Consider the following 18,990-nt stretch of genomic DNA (forward strand, 5'->3'; position numbering starts at 1 on the left):
TAAAGCGAGATGAGCGCCGCAACCCCAGAGTTGGCCACAACTGGACCTAATGGTCAGGGGTCCCTTTACCTTTACATAGGAATTATCATTCCATCACCACTGAATATTTGTGCTTCCTACTTTCTTAATGCCTAACGTCAGCAGCTTTCAAACTTTCTCCCTTCATGGGCTGCTATCCACTTCTGCACCCCCCCCCCCGTCTATCCCAGGGATCATAGAATCATAGAATTGTAGAGTTGGAAAAGACCACAGGGGTCACCCAGTCCAATCCCATGCAATACAGGAATTGTTTGCCCAGTGTGGGACTCAAACTCATTACCTTGAAATTAAGAGGGATGGATGGCCCAACCTATTTCCATCCTATGACTGTTTCACAAGTGCTGAATCACAGGGCCAGTCAAGTCCCAGTTTTGTGTGTGCGAATAAAACAAACATGCAAAATTTGCATGTAAACTGTATGTACTTTGTACATATGGCAAACACATTCTTCCTTTAAAATGCACATGTTTGTTTGTTTTTCAATGCCTCTCCCAGTAAAATATGCATATTTTTTTTCGAAAAACGGCAAAATTTAGAGAAGTGCGTACTCTGATGGATAGCTGTGTTCTGATTTGCATACATAAATCAGAAACCAGCAAATTAGATCCGTTTGATTTAAAATGCTCACCAAATGATTTTATCTTCCATCCCTAGCCTATACAGTGGTACCTTAGGTTAAGTACTTAATTCATTCCGGAGGTCCGTTCTTAACCTGAAACTGTTCTTAACCTGAAGCACCTCAAGCCTCCTACCGCCGCTGAGCTGCCGGAGCACGATTTCTGTTCTTATCCTGAAGCAAAGTTCTTAACCTGAAGCACTATTTCTGGGTTAGCAGAGTGTGTAACCTGAAGCATATGTAACCCGAGGTACCACTGTATCACAGAATCCTCTGTGTCACAGAGCACTCTTGGAAGAGTCGTATGTTCTAGGAAACCCACTCAATTCATATAGAGAGTTGGTCAGACATGTTGGGTCTAATCATCTAAGGAATCGTATTGCATGCCCTGGAACATACCCAACCCTTCTGTGCCACTTGTCGTATTATTTATTTCATTTAGGAATCACTTCCCCTAAACAACCCGAAGTGATTAAACCATAAAAACATCAAGAATAAGAACATCTCTAAAACAGTTTCAAGTCCAATACAGATACAGATCAAGCCAGAATATCAGGAACAGTCTCCTGCTTGTTCATCTCTCAAGAGCCAGTGTGGTGTAGTGGTTAAGAGCGGTAGACTCCTAATCTGGGGAACCGGGTTCGCGTCTCCGCTCCTCCACATGCAGCTGCTGGGTGACCTTGGGCTAGTCACACTTCTTTGAAGTCCCTCAGCCCCACTCACCTCACAGAGTGTTTGTTGTGGGGGAGGAAGGGAAAAGGAGATTGTTAGCCGCTTTGAGACTCCTTAAAGGGAGTGAAAGGCAGGATATCAAATCCAAACAACTCCTCCTCCTCCTCCTCCTCCTCCTCCTCCTCTTCTTCTTCTTCTTCTTCTTCTTCTAGAAAGTTGTTATAGGCAAACTGCCTTTGGGAGAAAGATCTCAGTCATTGCTGATCTTCCTTCTGAAGAAGGAATGATAAGCTTCCATACATCCTCAGGATTCCCCAGAACATGCTTATATGAAAATTCCCATAATAACCTTGGAAAAGCCCTAAGCATGACACCTTGTGGCATTCCTCCACAGTGAGTAGCACGCATTTGTAAGAAAATCCACATTCAGTAGTTCTTGTATTGATCTGATGATGGTGGTGATTGTATTCTGACTTACTTGTTGCTTAGTACAAAAAGTCTCCAAGCAACTTCCGAAAAGGTTAAAAGCCCCCAAATGCCCCAAACCTAATAATAACCCATCAATTAACCCACCAGAAGAAACTCCAGCACCAGAAACATTTAATCCAATAGGCCCTTCATCAGATTGCCATAGAGTCGTGTGAAATAAGATCAGTAGATGAGAAATCTTTGTGTCTGTGATAGCAAAAATATTCAGACCAAATGGTTTGGAAGGCTTTGGTGCCCTCTTGTGTAAATCTGCCATTTAGCCACAGCTTTGCAGGAGTCCTTCCACTTTGGAATTTGAATCCTCAATCCAATAATAATTCCCCAGAATTATCTAATGGGCTTGACACTGGACGAAGAAAACCCCAACATCACTAAGTGTGCTATTAATTTAGTTCCCCCCACAAGATAATCAGAGCAGCTCAGGTCCTGTGGGCCAACGGCATGGAAACTTTGGTTTGTCTGATATTAGACTCCAATTCCCATCATCCCTGAACCGTGGCCAACTCTACTGATGGGAGTTGTAGTTCAGCAAACATCTGGTGGGTCACAGCTTCACCACTCTAGGCCCAGTGGTGCCAGTTCTGATCTGATGCAGCAGAAAGGGCAAATATTGAGTTTTTGTCTGCAGAAGAAACCATGAACACCCCTATTCTCTTGAATGCTTCCTAAATGCTTTGCAACCCAACCTGGCTATTGCACTTGCTTTTAAAAACATTCTCTCTCTCTCTCTCTCTCTCTCTCTCTCTCTCTCTAATAATTTTATTGGTCTTCATGTTCTTTTAAAAATAAATTTATTGGTCTTCAAGTTTCATATGCAGCACACAGTACACAAGGAATATGTTTATTTATGCACTATAAATTCCATACTCTCCAACAGTTCCACGATGAAAATAGGGACATCCCATCTATTTATACCCTACACATCTTACCGGGTTGCCCCAGCCACTCTGGGCAGCTTCCAACATATATAAAAACATAATAAAACATTAAACATTAAAATAAAACCCTTTTGTATACAGGATTGCCTTCAGACAATGGTGGTTGGAAAACTCCATACCCTCCAACATTTCTCAAGTGAAAAAAGGGACAGCCTAAGGAAAAGCGGGACATTCTGGGATCAGACGAGAAACTGGGAAAGCTTCTCTAAATCAGGGATGTCCCTGGAAAATAGGGACACTTGGAGGGTTTGCAATTCAAGTATCCTCTCCACAAAGATTCTTGTGTTGAGGGTGGAATAAAAGTACCTTCCGTCCCATTTAAAAAGGAAAAGAATGGAAGCCAAGTCTTGCCAATAGTGCCTATCTTGGAAGTGCTATTAATTACTCTTCTGTGGTGAGGAAGGCGTTCCCATAGAGTCACATTCCAAATACAGTGGTGCCTCGCAAGACGAAAAGAATCCGTTCCGCGAGTCTCTTCGTCTTGCGGGATTTTTCGTCTTGCGAAGCAAGCCCATTAGCGGTTTAGCGGATTAGCGCAACAGTATTAGCGGCTTAGCGGGCTTAGCGGATCAGCTGATAAGCGGCTTAGCAATCAGCTGTTAAGCGGCTTAACGATCAGCTGATAAGCGGCTTAACGATCAGCTGATGAGCGGCTTAGCGATCAGCTGTTAAGCGGCTTAGCCGATCAGCTGATAAGCGGTTTAGCGGCTTGGGAAAAAGGGGGGAAAAAGGAAAAAAACCCCACAGGAACTCGCAAGACATTTTCGTCTTGCGAAGCAAGCACATAGGAAATTCGTTTTGCGAAGCACCTCCAAAACGGAAAACCCTTTCGTCTAGCGGGTTTTCCGTCTTGCGAGGCATTCGTCTTGCGGGGCACCACTGTATTATTTACCTAGATTTCAATGGGGATTTCTTTAGGTTGTTTCCAGTATCGGGCTATTGTTAATCAGGCTGCTGATAATATGAGCCTATCTCTACAGCCTTTCCAGAATATGGGAGAAATTGTAGTGTTTATTTTGGCTAGACATGATGGAGTCCAGTGGCAGAGAATAAGCACTCACACTTTACATTGTGGGTGCCCTTTGTGGGATCACGCACGGTGCTACAGTTCCCAGGGAGCTTACTGGCAAACAGGGACTGGCCTGCCTCTCAGTATTATTCTTTGGAGGTTCACGCCCAGCCTCAGTAATCAAGTTTCTTGCTGGGAGGTGGGGCCAGTCCCATTTATATATAGGGGGTGGAGCTGACAATAGCCAGGCAGTTGGCTCTGGAGAGTCCCCCTCCCTCCCCTCCCTTTGTTTAATGTTTTCTTATTTGCAGGTTAACTTTTTCTTCCTGTTTAGCGGGCGCTGCTGCGGTCTTTGACTGGTTGCTGTTGAAGGACCGGGAAGAAATTTTCCTGCATTGGCAGGTTTTGTCTTCCCCTCAGCAATTCGTCACAACTTTGGCAGTTTATGGCTTTGTGTGGAATCCTTTAGTCTTTTCTTTCCTATAATGGGGGGGGGGGGGCGTGAAGTGGTAACTCACCCCCCTGTGGTGGTGATTCCAAGGTCCCCCTCTTAAAGGGGTTACATAATGGGTGTCACTGGCCATACACTGAAAGGCTGTCAGTGAACTACCCTGCGTGTGGGGATATGGGCTTACGTCTCACATTGCACCCCCATATCCCATTTACCCTGATGCACCCCAGTTCCCCCGACTGGGGGGCTGGGAGGGATACACGCCCAAGTCCTAAGCCAAGGTCTTCCTACATTCGGAAGTTTAATAAAGTTGTGGGCTAATTTTAATTCCATATAACAATGTCAGAGTCTTTATTCCTTCCTTATGTTCCCTGGGGGCTGGGGCTGTCGCGGCCTGGTCACGCAAAGATGATTTTAAGAGAAGCCTCCTGCCAACGAGCAGAGATTGTTCCTAGGGACAACTCTTAAAAAAAAACATTTTCATGCACTTTTTAAATATATAGGTCTATCCACAGGTGGGATTCTTAGCAGCTTCTGCCATCCTGCTCCTGCCTCTCTCTCTCCTACCACCCTGAGAAGCATGAAGCTGTGGACTACCATGAAGTGTGCAGGACAAAGGGAATGCTCTCTTCTCTTGAGTGTTAAGGGGACACTACATCTTGAGGGTAAGTAGGATTCATTGTGGATTCTCTGCAACAAACAGGTCGGGTGCCATGGCAGGATGGCGACAATGCCTACTCTGGATCCAGCAGTTGTGCCGGAGGCAATGGGTTTTCCTGGGCTTCGGTAAACCCTTTGGTCAGGGACCGTGCTGAGGAAGGCTCCCACCCCCTCCACCTGACCCTGAATCTTAGCAGGAGGACAGTATAGATTTGGAACAGTGGTTCGCAGAGGGGCATAGTTCAGAAGGCAGAAGCTGGGAAATACTGGATGGGGAGCAGCTAGCAGAAGAAACACTAGAAGAGAGAGAGAGAGTTAACAGATTCATTCCTCCGCTCAGCCCAAGGTCAAGAAGAGCTCGGAAAATCTCAGAAATAGGGCCGGATTTAGGTTTGATAAGGCCCTAAGCTACTGAAGGTAATGGGGCCCTTTATATGTCCAGCTGTCCTTTGTCAACAACAAATTGCTGCTGTTTTTTGTGTCGAATATACAGTGGTACCTCAGGTTAAGAGCTTAATTCGTTCTGGAGGTCCATTCTTAAGCTGAAACTGTTCTTAACCTGAGGTACCACTTTAGCTAATGGGGCCTCCCGCTGCCGCCACACAATTTCTGTTCTTATCCTGAAGCAAAGTTCTTAACCCGAGGTACTACTTCCGGGTTAGCGGAGTCTGTAACCTGAAGCATCTGTAACCCGAGGTACCACTGTATGCTATATGGTAATTTATGGACCTAATAGGTATCTAAAGCCATTTGCACATAACAAAATAGGAGCCTACACAACACAAAACACTGTTGCTGTATGTAGGTTTTATTTTATTTGTTTTTTATCTTATATTTTGGAAATGTACACCCAGTTTTTTCCCTTTAATTTTTTTGGGGCCCCCAAGAGAGTGAGGCCCTAAGCTATAGCTTGTTTAGCTTATACGTAAATCTGGCACTGCACAGAAAGCACAGAGGGTACAAGCTCAGATTACAAGATGTAGTGTAGTGATGTAGATTAATAGGGATGGAAGAGGGTGCGGTCCTTCATTGGGAGCACCACCATTCTGGTAAGATGTTTTCTTTTGTCCTTCGCTGTGTTTATTAAAGAAACTAACTGGTAAGAGAGGGATGCGGGTGGCGCTGTGGGTTAAACCACAGAGCCTAGGACTTGCCGATCAGAAAGTCGGTGGTTCGAATCCCCTCGATGGGGTGAGTTCCCGTTGTTTGGTCCCAGCTCCTGCCAACCTAGCAGTTCAAAAGCACACCAGTGCAAGTAGATAAATAGGTACCGCTCCGGTGGGAAGGTAAATGGTGTTTCTGTGTGCTGCTCTGGTTTGCCAGAAGCAGCTTAGTCATGCTGGCCACATGACCCGGAAGCTGTCTGCGGACAAACACTGGCTCCCTTGGCCTATAGAGCAAGATGAGCGCGCAACCCCAGAGTTGTCCGTGACTGGACCTAACGGTCAGGGGGTACCTTTACCTTCTTAGTCAATAATAACAATCTCCTTGGCTCAGGGGTCACATAATGATGCTTACCGATGAAACATAGAGTTAAAGCTGTAGCAATTGCTTTAGTTTCCAAATAAACACACAAGTTATAACCGATCAGTGGTCAAGTCCATCAACACTGCATCTTTCTGTTTGTTTGCTTAAAGAAGATATATTTCCAGGGTGGTGCTGAGTAATATTTTTTTGCCTGAAAAGGGGGCTGTAGGCCAAATAAGTTTGAGAAGAGAGCAGGACTTACAAGTATTTCTAAATTTCTTTTTAGAAAATATCCGTGGCATTGAAATTTGCTATCTCTCAATGGAAACGCAGAACTCTCAGTGTGTGAGAGTGAAGATATTGAAGGACAAAAATGTAAAGTCTGCTGTAAGGAAGGTAAATGCTTCATTACACTGTTGTCAAATCTTTGCCGTTTTGAGATTTTAAGAACAAGCTATTAAATGCAAGGCTGTGTATATATATCATATATTTAAAGCACATTACTTCCCCCATGGAATCCTGGGAGCCATAGTTTACCCTCACAGATCTAAAGTTCCCAGCACCCTTAACAAAGCACAGTCGTATTTTGGAAGTCAAACGGAATCCGTTCTGGAAGTCCTTTCGACTTCCAAAATGTTCGGAAACCAAAGCGCGGCTTCCAATTGGCTACAGGAGCATCCTGCAGTCAATCAGAAACTGCAGAAGCCATGCTGGATGTTCGGCTTCCAAAAATCTTTCGAGAACTGGAACACTCGCTTCCAGGTTTCAATTGTTCCGGAGCCAATTTTTTTCAGGAGCCAAGTCGTTCGGGATCCAAGGTATAACTGTAAAGTTCCCAGAATTATTTTGCAAAAGTGATGTGCGTTGAATTGATGGTGTGTACACAGCTGAGACAGCAGAAGCTTATACTTAACAATGTCCCCCTGCCCCCATTAATATAAACCAGAAAACAAGTGGTTTTGGAACGTAGGATGTTGAGGAGAACTGGGGATGAACATTTGTCCAGGAACTTATTTCTGACCTATAGTTCTATTGGGCCACCCCAGGCCATTCCCACTTCTTGGCTCCTTGCTTTAGTAATAATTGAACCAGGGAAGAACTGCAGGCACCGAGTGAGACTGAAGCTATTTGAACAGGATCTGCAGCTCTGATAAAAGAGGAGCAAGCGTTTGATTGTAATTGCTACCACATTTGCAGACGGGTTCGTGTCTGTCTGAAGAAGATATTGTGGTTTATGTTTGCATTGATATTATGAAAGCACCATAATGGCCGTATGTGTGTTGTGTGGGCTTAGGGTATTTCATGTCATTGTTCCCAGATGCCTTCATGTGTATATGTGTGTGTGTGTGTGTGTGTGTGTGTATAAAATAAATCCACAGTTAATGAAAAACTAATGATGCCTTATGCTGTTTGCGTCGCATGTCTGCTGGTCATCACAAAAACCCTTTATTTCAAAACCGTCAGTTCTAACATACCCCCTCACTTTATCGAGTCATTTCCAGACTGTCTGCTTTTGGGGGCGGCTGTGGGGTGATTCAATGGGCAAAATTCAAATCAAAGTGGATTTGACTTCTTGCACAGTAAACCTGCTTCCAAGCTACCCTTTCACTTTTTTGGGTACAAAAAATGATGGGGAAATGCACTGAAAAGTGTGGGGTTACTTGACGTGATGCTGTATAACCTCCCCACAAATCAATCAGAATGAATAATCAATATCACAAAATTTGTGCGAAAAGATGCTCTATAAACATGTCATCTGGTAGGAACCTTGAAATTCTGATCTCTCATTCATTCATTCATTCATTCATTCTGTTAGATATCATCCCTTCCTTCCAAAGGAGCCGAGGGTGGCACACACCAGACGGTTAAAACAGTACAATTTAAACTAAAATAAACACATATTTTAAACACTTGAAAGCATTTAGAGCACCTAAGAAACGTTTAAGAGCAATCACAGTTGCTAATTTCAAGGTTGCCATGACCAGTATCTATCAACCTGGGTATTTAAATTCTTCCTGAAAGCCAATAAAGGAGGGAGAAAGACATGCACACCAGCAGAGAGGTCATTCCACAAATGGGGAGCTACCACAGAGAAGGCCCTGTCATATATATCTCTAGTGAATCTATTCATGGAAAGTGTTTTATGGCTACATTTCTTTTGCGAACCCTGGACTTAATGCTGGTTTGGGGCTAGAGGTTTGATCATTGTCCCGATTGAGCAAGGAGATGGAGGAAACCAGAGATACACCAGTGTAGATGCAGCTGGGCAAACGAATTCTCAAGAGGCGCGTCTGAGACTCTTTGAATAATGCTAGAAGCATAGTTTGATGCATAGGAGTATGTGCATTCATAGTCAGAACTGCTGCTAACCTCAGCGTCTTCCCTGCAAGCAGAGCTGAATCAGGGTCAGTGCTCATATGCTTTGGTGGAAGTGCGCAGTGGGAATTTCTGCTAGGTCCCAATGCATAGGATTGCAGCCTAAATTTCAGAGACCATGAGCTTTAAAACCTGTACAGTCTCATTCGCTGCAATACCGATGAGTGATTCACTGCTGATTTCAGTGAAAGATTCCTGTTTAACATAATGCAAATCTTTGAGCATGCTGTGATGTATACTAGGACGGTTCATAAAAAACTTTTTTTTAAAAAAAATGCCAGCTCCAAAGGTTTTATCTGACTACACTAGGGAATATATAGCTATATCTGAAATTTCATGCATATCAGTTAATATCGTGACCCTCTACGAAAATTCCGTATTTTTTGCTCTATAAGATGCACCAGACCACAAGATGCACCTAGTTTTTGGAGGAGGAAAACAAGAAAAAAATATTCTGACTCTCAGAAGCCAGAACAGCAAGAGGGAACGCTGCGCAGTGAAAGCAGCAATCTCTCTTGCTGTTCTGGCTTCTGGGATAGCCGCGCAGCCTGCATTTGCCCCATAAGACGCACACACATTTCCCCTTACTTTTTAGGAGGGAAAAAGTGAGTCTTATAGAGCAAAAAATATGGTAGCTGTTTACTTGGCCATTTTCCTATGTCGTGAAGGCAGAAATTTCAATTCAGGGGGTCAAGATATTAACGGATATGCGTGAAATTTCAGATATAGCTATATAATCCCTAGTGTAGTAAGATAAGACCTTCGGAGCAGGCATTTTTTTAAAAAAAGTTTTTTATGAACCACCCTAATGCATACATGTGAGAGTTCTCCTCAGCTTCCTCCTGTGGAACATCTCAATATAAGATGTTGTTGATGGAAATGTGCTATGAATGAATGGATGTTTGAAATTGCCGCATTCTCAAGGGATCATTGGATCTGAGCAATTGCCAGAACTCTGAGTTTGCTATAGTTTGCATTTTAGCAATGAGCTTAGAATGTGAGGACCTCGGGAAACATTTCCCTGGAAATTTCTCTTGGCAGCCTGCCAGTATGCCATGCCTCTTGATTATTTAAATCGTGGCGAGAAAATAGAAAATATACCGTGTTCAAAAACAGGTTTGAACACATCAACCCAGCAGAATCAACAAGATCATAATCTAACCTCGTTTTGGAATCTTTCCAACATGATCAGGAAATTGCCTATAATTCCCTTGATTTTTTTTGGTATGTAATCCAAACAGGTGAAAGTACAGTTTAACTGCTTTGAAGTCAGTGCAGGACAACATCTCCATGTGACCATGAGGACAATTCCAAATTACTGCGGAGTTAAAAAGGATCAAGAATATTATGTTGAAGGTTGGAATCCATCTTTAGAAATAAATGATGATCTTGGAGGTTGGGAGGGTGTCATGAATGAGATAACGGAGATTCCTACTGACCAGGAAATTGGCAATTTTCACAAATTAAAACTATAATCCCAACTCTTGTCAGAACTGTAATGCCTTCTCTCCTTGACCTTGGCTCAAGATTTACAGTATATAGCTCTAAGTATAAATATACTTACAGTGGTATCTTGGTTCTCAAACTTAATCTGTTCCGGAAGTCTGTTCCAAAACCAAAGCGTTCCAAAACCAAGGCGTGCTTTCCCATAGAAAGTAATGCAAAATGGATTAATCCGTTCCAGACTTTTGAAAGCAACCCCTAAAACAGCAATTTAACATGAATCTTACTATCTAACGAGACCATTGATCCATAAAATGGAAGCAATCAACAATGCTTTGTCACACAATCAATCAGTAGCTGAACTGGGTTCCACACAATCACAAAAACAAAACAAAAAGAGCCGTAAAAACAAAACCACAAAATCAATAGCAAAAACAGACAGACCTCAGAGTAACACTCAAAACAGAAGTGTGGCACTCAAAATGAAAGCATAGCACTCAAAACAGAGCACATTTGGCTTCCAGAAAAAGTTCGCAATCTGGAACACTTACTTCCAGGTTTGCAGTGTTTCGGTTCCAAGTCATTTGAGTACCAAGGCGTTTGAGAACCAAGGTACCACTGTATTAACAAATACGAACCAGGTTGGGTAGATTGGGGATATTTAGTTGTGTGTAAAGTAGTGTGTTAAGGGATGCAGGTGGCACTGTGGTCTAAACCACAGAGCCCAGGGCTTGCCGATCAGAAGGTTGGCGGTTCGAATCCCCGCAACGGGGTGAGCTCCTGTTGCTCAGTCCCTGCCCCTGCCCACCTAGCAGTTTGAAAGCATGTCAAAGTGCAAGTAGATAAATAGGTACCACTCTGGCGGGAAGGTAAATGGTGTTTCTGTGCGCAGCTCTGGTTTGCCACTTATGCTGGCTACATGACACGGAAGCTGTATGCCGGCTCCCTCGGCCGGTAAAGTGAGATGAGTGCCGCAACTCCAGAGTCATCCGCGACTGGACCTAATGGTCAGGGGCCCCTTTACCTTTTTAAGTAGTGTTGGGGAAGGAACTCGATTGAGTTCTCATTTGAAGGTGAATTTGCGCTTTCCAGAATAACACACAAACCAAAACACAGCCACCCTTCAAAATCTGCACTTCTCCAGATTTTGCAGTGCAGTTCTTCAGCCAAGTAATTTGTACAAAACTGCAGGTCCTGGGGCAAAGTGTGCCTACAAATTCATATATGGGTGCAAGTACAGTGGTACCTCGGGTTAAGTACTTAATTCGTTCCGGAGGTCCGTTCTTAACCTGAAACTGTTCTTAACCTGAAGCACCACTTTAGCTAATGGGGCCTCCTGCTGCCACTGTGCCGCCGCTGCACAATTTCTGTTCTCATCCTGAAGCAAAGTTCTTAACCTGAGGTACTATTTCTGGGTTAGCAGAGTCTCTAACCTGAAGCGTATGTAACCTGAAGCATATGTAACCTGAGGTACCACTGTATTAGGAAAATTGCATTTCACAGATGTACTTGTTAGGCAAAACATGCATACTGGGAGAAATTCTCACCGCAAACCCTGACGAGTTTTCATGAGGACTTTAAAAAATAAAAACGGTGAGCTGATCTGGAAATGTGGAGAACTGAATTGAAGATTAGGGGGGAAAAATATCTTAGGAATTAGAAGACACTGAGATTGACAGATTTGTCTACTCCTAGTATAAAGGACCTATAGGACGGCCCTGCCGTGTTCCACCACAAGTGCCTAAAATGAATAGCAGCCTGAAAGGGCTGATTTTCATTGGTATCACAGCTAGGGACAAAATAATTAAACCTCTCCTCCCCGTTCACTCTAGTCCTAGTGAAAATCAGCTCAGCTATTATTTTTTTAACAAATCTTGATGTAGTTTCTAACGATGCATTGAGCATCAAATCTCATTTGACCCTAATTGGCTTCCCAGTAAGACCTAACCAAAAAGCAGAACTTATTGTGAAACTCCATTTAGCATTTCCATCCAAGCCAAGTAACCGATTCAACTCATGCATTTCTTTTTAGGAAGTGTGTTCTGCCTGACTTCCCTTATTTACAGCATTTGGTAAATAAGAGAACAGAAAACTCTTTCCAGCTGCTGTGTAGTTTGACCTCCAACGCGTAACACTAAAATGCTTAGCATTTCAGTCAACCGTTAGGTTGCTTTTCATTTTGTTGCATGAGAAAAAACCCCCCAAATAAGTTGTAAATAGCCTTTTAAGAAGTATCTTTAAAAGAGGGAACGAAATCAAATAAACATGTGGCAAAAGAGCTTCTATCCCACTATGGGAGACCGTGAAACAAACAATAGTTAGATGGGGTGGAGCTGGGCATGAGAAGAGAGGAACTGGATTAGACCAAAGGCCTGTCTGGCCCAACATTCTGTTTCCCATAAAATAATATTATTAATTTTTACATTTTTTAATTTTATTCAAGGGGTGAAAGGTGGGGTGCATGGTTGTCCCGTCCCCATTTCCCAGCACAACAGCTCTGTGAGGCAAGAAGACAGACGTCTCAGAAAAATAAATGATCTGTTTTGAATTTTGCAGATTGCAGAAACAGTGATGTGGAGGAAAATATTCCAGTCTGTTTTGGTAAGCTGAGGTCCAGGAGGTCTAAATTACATGCACTACATCATGTAGAACACTTCCTTTGTTTCTGAATTCTACTAATTACAGTTTGAAACTAATCAGAAACAGAAATGCATGCTTTGGTAAACTATTATTATTATTATTATTATTATTATTATTATTATTTGACTAGGATGTCCATACTCTCACTGGAGAAATGTGGGGCTTACTCTTAGGTAAATATGGACAGGAATGTAGCCTTGGTGATGTTAATACTGATTGAAACCAAATGTCAAACCCAAATAGCAATCAAATCAGTCATGGAATTCCGGATCTTATATTGATTCACATCGACAGTAAAATTAAAGCACAAATGTTTGTTAATACCATTCTCTCTCTCCCCCCTTCAAGTTCCGGGCATCAGAATCGTTTATGATGTGGACAGAGTGAGAAAAACCATTTTGGTGGATATTTCAGAGGCTGTTGAAGGCACAGATTATTACGTTCGCCTTTGCCACCAGTGGTTTCTTTGTGAAGATGTGGGCACAGTCGCCTTGGTAAGTGTTTGTAGGAAACTGAAAATGGTCCACTTAGCACATGGGTAGGAAAACTAAGGCCTGGGGCCCAGATCCGACCCAATTGCCTTCTAAATCCAGCCCACTGATGGTCCAGGAATCAGCATGTTTTTACATGAGTAGAGTGTGTCCTTTTATTTAAAATGCATCTCTGGGTTATTTGTGGGGGATAGGAATTCGTTCACCCCCCCCCCCCAATATAGTCCACCCCCCAAGGTCTGAGGGACAGTGGACCGGCCACCTGCTGAAAAGGTTTGCTGACCCCTGACATAGCAGAAAGAAATGGAATTCCCTGTGTTACTAAAGACTTCCAAAGGCCTACTATCATTTTGTACCATGTTCCTGATGAAGAGGCCATATTTGGCAGGATGGATGCATGCAATGTTTTGTCCTTGGTTGCTCTCTGTTTTCCTATCCTCTTCTCTTCTCTTTCTTCCACCTTTCTCTTTGCTCTTTTCTTCCCCCAATGCTGCCAGCATCTTGAAACATCTAACAGTGGAGGCTGGTATCCCTTGAGACTAGTAGGGGGAATGCAGAGAAGGCCAACAGGAAGTAGAGTCAGAGCCAATGATTGTTGTTGTTGTTTAGTCGTTTAGTTGTGTCCGACTCTTCGTGACCCCATGGACCAGAGTACGCCAGGCACTCCTGTCTTCCACTGCCTCCCGCAGTTTGGTCAGACTCATGTTGGTAGCTTCGAAAACACTGTCCAACCATCTCATCCTCTGTTGTCCCCTTTTCCTTGTGCCCTCCATCTTTCCCAACATCAGGGTCTTTTCCAGGGAGTCTTCTCTTCTCACGAGGTGGCCAAAGTATTGGAGCCTCAGCTTCACGATCTGTCCTTCCAGTGAGTACTTAGGGCTGATTTCCTTCAGAATGGATAGGTTTGATCTTCTTGCAGTCCATGGAACTCTCAAGAGCCTCCTCCAGCACCATAATTCAAAAGCATCAATTCTTCAGCAATCAGCCTTCTTTATGGTCCAGCTCTCACTTCCACACATCACTACTGGGAAAACTGGGAAAACATAGCTTTAACTATACGGACCTTTGTTGGCAAGGATAGGCAGAGGCAAGTCATTTCAGTTTTTGCTCCCATCATTGCCCTTGCTTTCTACAAAGGCAACACTGAGATTAAGAAGGTGGTGGCAGTGGCTGACAGCCAGTGTCATCCCTAAACTGGCAGATGATGGTTAACTGAGGACAGAGTGAGGTTGGTGGGACGCCATAATGGACCAGCCTCCATTAACTTCTAGTCCTGAGCTTCAGAAAAAAAGGCACTCTAAAGCAGAGATGGAGAATTGGTGGTCCTCCAGATATTGCTGAGCTCCAAGTCCCATCACCCTCCACCAGCTTGGCCAATGGTCAGGGCTGATGGGAGCTGTAGTATGAAAAAAAAAAAATCTGGTGGGCCTTAAGTTCCCTATCACTGCTCTAGAGGGACAAACTTCTTAATGTAAATAAGGGTATGGCTACTTACATGAGCAGGCTCTCCACTTCCAATAGTCATCTCCCACTTCATGGTGGGCAATGCTCATGGGGAGAAGGAATAATAATAATGATGATATTATTATTATTTATACCCCGTCCATCTGGCTGGGTTTCCCCAGCCACTCTGGGCAGCTCCCAACAGAATATTAAAAACACGATAAAAGATCAAACATTAAAAACCTTCCTAAAACCTTCAGATGTCTTCTAAAAGTCAGACAGTTTTTTATTTCCTTAACATCTGATGGGAGGGTGTTCCACAGAGTGGGTGTCACTACCAAGAAGGCCCTCTGCCTGGTTCCCTGTAGTTTCACTTCTCGCAGTGAGACCCTTGGAGCTGGACCTCAGTGTCCAGACTGAACGATGGGGGTGGAGACGCTCCTTCAGGTATCCTGGGCCAAGGCCATTTAGGGCTTAAAAAGTCAGCACCAACACTTTGAATTGTGCTTGGAAACTTACTGGAATTAGTCCATTCATTTCCATGCCCCTTTGTGTTAGTTTATCCAGTTTCCTGAACGTCTGGAAGGCTTAAGCCGATAACACCATGGAAGTACATCAAAAGTAGCACTAAAATTGTTGAGCCATGCTTCTGTGCTAAAAGCCCAAGGACACAAGACGACCCCTGCTAGATCAGGCCAGTGCCCCATCTAGTCCAGCATCCTGTGCTCACAGAGGCCAACCAGATGCCTATGGGAAGCTCACAAGTAGAATCTGAGTGCAACAGCCCTCTCCTCACTTGTGTTCCCCAGCAACTGTTAATCAGAGGTGTATTGCCTCCACATGAGACATGGGTGGCGCTGTGGTCTAAACCACTGGGCCTCTTGGGCTTGCCGATCAGAAGGTTGGCGGTTTGAATCCCCGCGATGGAGTGAGCTCCTGCTGCTATGTCCCAGCTCCTGCCTACCTTGCAGTTCGAAAGCACACCAGTGCTAGTAGATAAATAGGTACCACTGTGGCAGGAAAGTAAACAGTGTTTCTGTGCGCTCTGGTTTCCTCATGGTGTTCCGTTGTGCCAGCAGTGGTTTAGTCATGCTGGCCACATGACCCGGAAAGCTGTCTGTGGACAAACGCTGGCTCCCTCAGCCTGAAAGCAAGATGAGTGCTGCAACCCCATAGTTGCCTTTGACTGGACTTAACCATCCAGGGGTCCTTTAACTATATTGCCTCCGATATCGGAAGGAGAACAGCACATTGAGACTTGATTACTTCATTTTGTTCTATATGGAGCTGCCCTGGACCTGGTCTGAAAGCTCCAATAGGTGTAGAATGCAACAGCCGGACTGACGATGGGGATGCATGGCTGAGAAATTGGACCACCATTGTTAAAACATCTGGACTGGCTGCCCATTTGCTGCTGAGCCAGGTTCAAAGGCCTTGCATTAATTTACAAGGCCCTGAACTATTTATTTCCAGAGTACATTAAGGGTTGCCTAAACCCTTATATCCCAGTTCGATCACCAAGATCATCTGCCGACGTACCATTGGTTGTCTCCCAAATTGGCAAGGCTCACTGACATCAACACAAAACACAGTCTTTAGTATTATTGGCCCAGGCCTGCGCAATGATTCTCTTGTCAATAGAGATTCATCAGGCGCCTTCTGTTTCAAACTTTAAAAGCCTCCTGAAAACTCTTCTATTCCATCAGGCTTATACAGGCCATTAAGAATACCACTTTCCATAACTGTTGATGGTCCCCAATTTTGATTTTTATGTGTTTTTATTATATATAAATAGTATTGTAAAATGCTTTTGTATTTTTTCTAAATGCAAACATAGAAAGCATTGATAACGTTATTCTCCATGAGAAGAATACATGGGAAATTTTCTGAAAGGTTATTTACTGTGCAGAAACACTTGACTTATTGCAGGGTATTTTACAATTTCAGATACAAGGGAAGGACTTGGTGAAACCGGTCTCTTTACAGTACACTCAGTTGTTGCCTTGTCTATGTATCGAGGTAAGTATTTTCAGCATGGTTGGACATGTAACCTGATTAGAAAACGCAGTTGCTAATTGAAGGAGCATTATTTCTGAGAGTGGGGCAAAATCCTTGAGCAGGAACACAACCAACTACATGAATTCATTTAGTAAAGAGGGGCTTTGTGGATAAGAATTTATTGAAAAATAGATTTTAAACTAGCTGGTTATTTGAACTAATGAATCTTCCCGTTTGGATTGCAGGCATGGCCAGCGATCCCCGATGCACAGAGAACCCAATTGTGCCCATTTAAAAATGGCAAGTAAAATATGTTTTTTTTGCTCTTTTGAACAGACGCTATGCTGTTAAATGATTGTTAAGGGGAAGGTGAAATCACAGGTAGCATGATAGTAGGCTGTCCAATCTGTTTTTGTCTGAATTTTCCGCAGATGTGAATTGTACCTAAAATACTTGTCCAGCGTATCAAAAGTCCTTTAAAAAATGACAATAATGGATCATAGCCCTGTGTCTGCACTCTCATGGTAGACAGCAACCAGTGCCAGATTTACGTATAAGCTGAACAAGCTACAGCTTAGGGCCCCACTCTCTTGGGGGCCCCAAAAATATTTTTAAAAAACCCAACAACTAGATGTACATTTCCAAAATATAAGATAAAAAACAAATAAAACCTACATACAGCAACAGTGTTTTGTGTTGTGTAGGCTCCTATGATGTAAGTAATGGGCCCTGCCTGCTAGTCTGCTCCCTAAAAAATCATTGTTTGCTCCTTTCTATATATAGGGTTGCATTTCACTATTAATATCCTTCTTATTAATTGTATTTCAGTTCAACAATTACTTTGATTAAAATACATATTTGTTATGTGCAAATGGCTTTAGATACCTATTAGGTCCACAAATTACCATATAGCATATATTCAACACAAAAAACAGCGACAATTTGTTGTTGACAAAGGACAGCTGGACATAGAAAGGGACCCATTACCTTCAGTAGCTTAGGGCCCCATCAAACCTAAATCTGGCCCTGATAGCAACAGAGCCACATCTCACTCCCAGCCAACAAAATGGTAGGTGCTTATAGCTAGCTACCATTGGGGAGGAGTTGAGTTCAGTATCCCGGACACTTGAGCTATATAATGTGCTTTTACGCAGCGGCGTAGCATGGGTTGTCAGCACCCGGGGCAAGGCAAGTAATTTGCGCCCCCTAACCCCTAATCTGCCGCTGCTGCCAGCTTCTTCTCGCTGCTGCCTGGTCTGGTCTGGTGTGGTTCTCTCCTGTGCTCAGCGCTGCGCTGGGCGGCCGCTGCACTGTCCCTCCCCCAGATAGTCCCTTGCTCTCTCTCCGCACCGCATGCCTGGCACCCACCCCCTCCACAGTGGGCGGCGACCCAGCGGCTCGGATCGGATTCGCACAGCCAGCACTGCAGTGAGAGAGAGTGAGTGAGCCAGGTAGGGGCAGAGAGCTGCGAGTGCGAGCGCGCCCCCCCCAGATGTTGCGCCTGGTGCGGCCGGCCCCCCCTGCACCCCCCACGCTACGCCACTGCTTTTATGCAGCCTTCATTTCCCTCCTATGTTGCTTTTAGATACCAAGGCCCTGTGGGACAACATTATTTATAATCCCAACACAAAAACACTGGAATGGGAAGCAGCCTGCCCTGTCCACGTTACTGTCAGCCTTTGTCAGCTCATGAAGACCAATGATCAGTGCGTTGATCTAGAGAACACGGCAAATATCGCTGCAGAGAAAGTAAGCACCAAAGAGCAAATATATGCACTGGGTCTAGTATTTCTGCATGTAGTCATTGAGTGGGAGGGCAAACTTGGTTTCACCTGAAGAAGAACTTTGAAACAGTAATTGGCCAAAACGCGTTGGTCTCCTTTGAAAACAAATTTCTTTATTCGTTCCCCACAAAATAGAATTTTTTTATTGCTAATTTTAATAATACATTATTTCATTCTGAAATAGGCATTCTGAATGCGTTTGAATACAAGATATGTGACTGGATGTGCATTTTGGTACATATTTTTTATTTATTTATTTTTTTAAAATTAACATTCCAAATTATTACAAATCAAACCAAATTACTTTAATTTAATACAATTCCTTAAAATCAGGTTTCCTGATCCTGTTGCAAATGTATGTCAATCATTTCCTCCCGTAGCTGCATCATCTCTTATTTAATGTCCAGTTGTCATCCTTCACTTGTTGTTAGTCCATTCTCGCAGCTGACAACATTTTTTTCCACCTTACAAACA

At 43.6% G+C, this 18,990-nt stretch overlaps 1 protein-coding gene across 2 annotated transcripts in view; it reads left to right on the forward strand.

Annotated features, from left to right (window-relative positions):
- The window catches only part of IL17REL (interleukin 17 receptor E like), a 51,100-nt gene that overhangs the window by 17,544 nt on the left and 14,566 nt on the right, over window positions 1–18,990 (forward strand). For both annotated transcript variants that reach the window (XM_081023712.1, XM_081023713.1), the window contains exons 3-10: window positions 4,730–4,879; window positions 6,628–6,737; window positions 9,959–10,073; window positions 12,717–12,761; window positions 13,149–13,294; window positions 16,682–16,753; window positions 16,978–17,032; window positions 18,318–18,481. In XM_081023712.1, the coding sequence (XP_080879838.1) occupies window positions 4,730–4,879; window positions 6,628–6,737; window positions 9,959–10,073; window positions 12,717–12,761; window positions 13,149–13,294; window positions 16,682–16,753; window positions 16,978–17,032; window positions 18,318–18,481 (857 nt within the window). The remainder of the gene's footprint in view (window positions 1–4,729; window positions 4,880–6,627; window positions 6,738–9,958; window positions 10,074–12,716; window positions 12,762–13,148; window positions 13,295–16,681; window positions 16,754–16,977; window positions 17,033–18,317; window positions 18,482–18,990) is intronic.

The sequence above is a fragment of the Podarcis pityusensis genome (assembly GCF_964106645.2).
Source record: "Podarcis pityusensis genome assembly, chromosome: 10".
Classification (NCBI taxonomy): Eukaryota; Metazoa; Chordata; class Lepidosauria; order Squamata; family Lacertidae; genus Podarcis; species Podarcis pityusensis.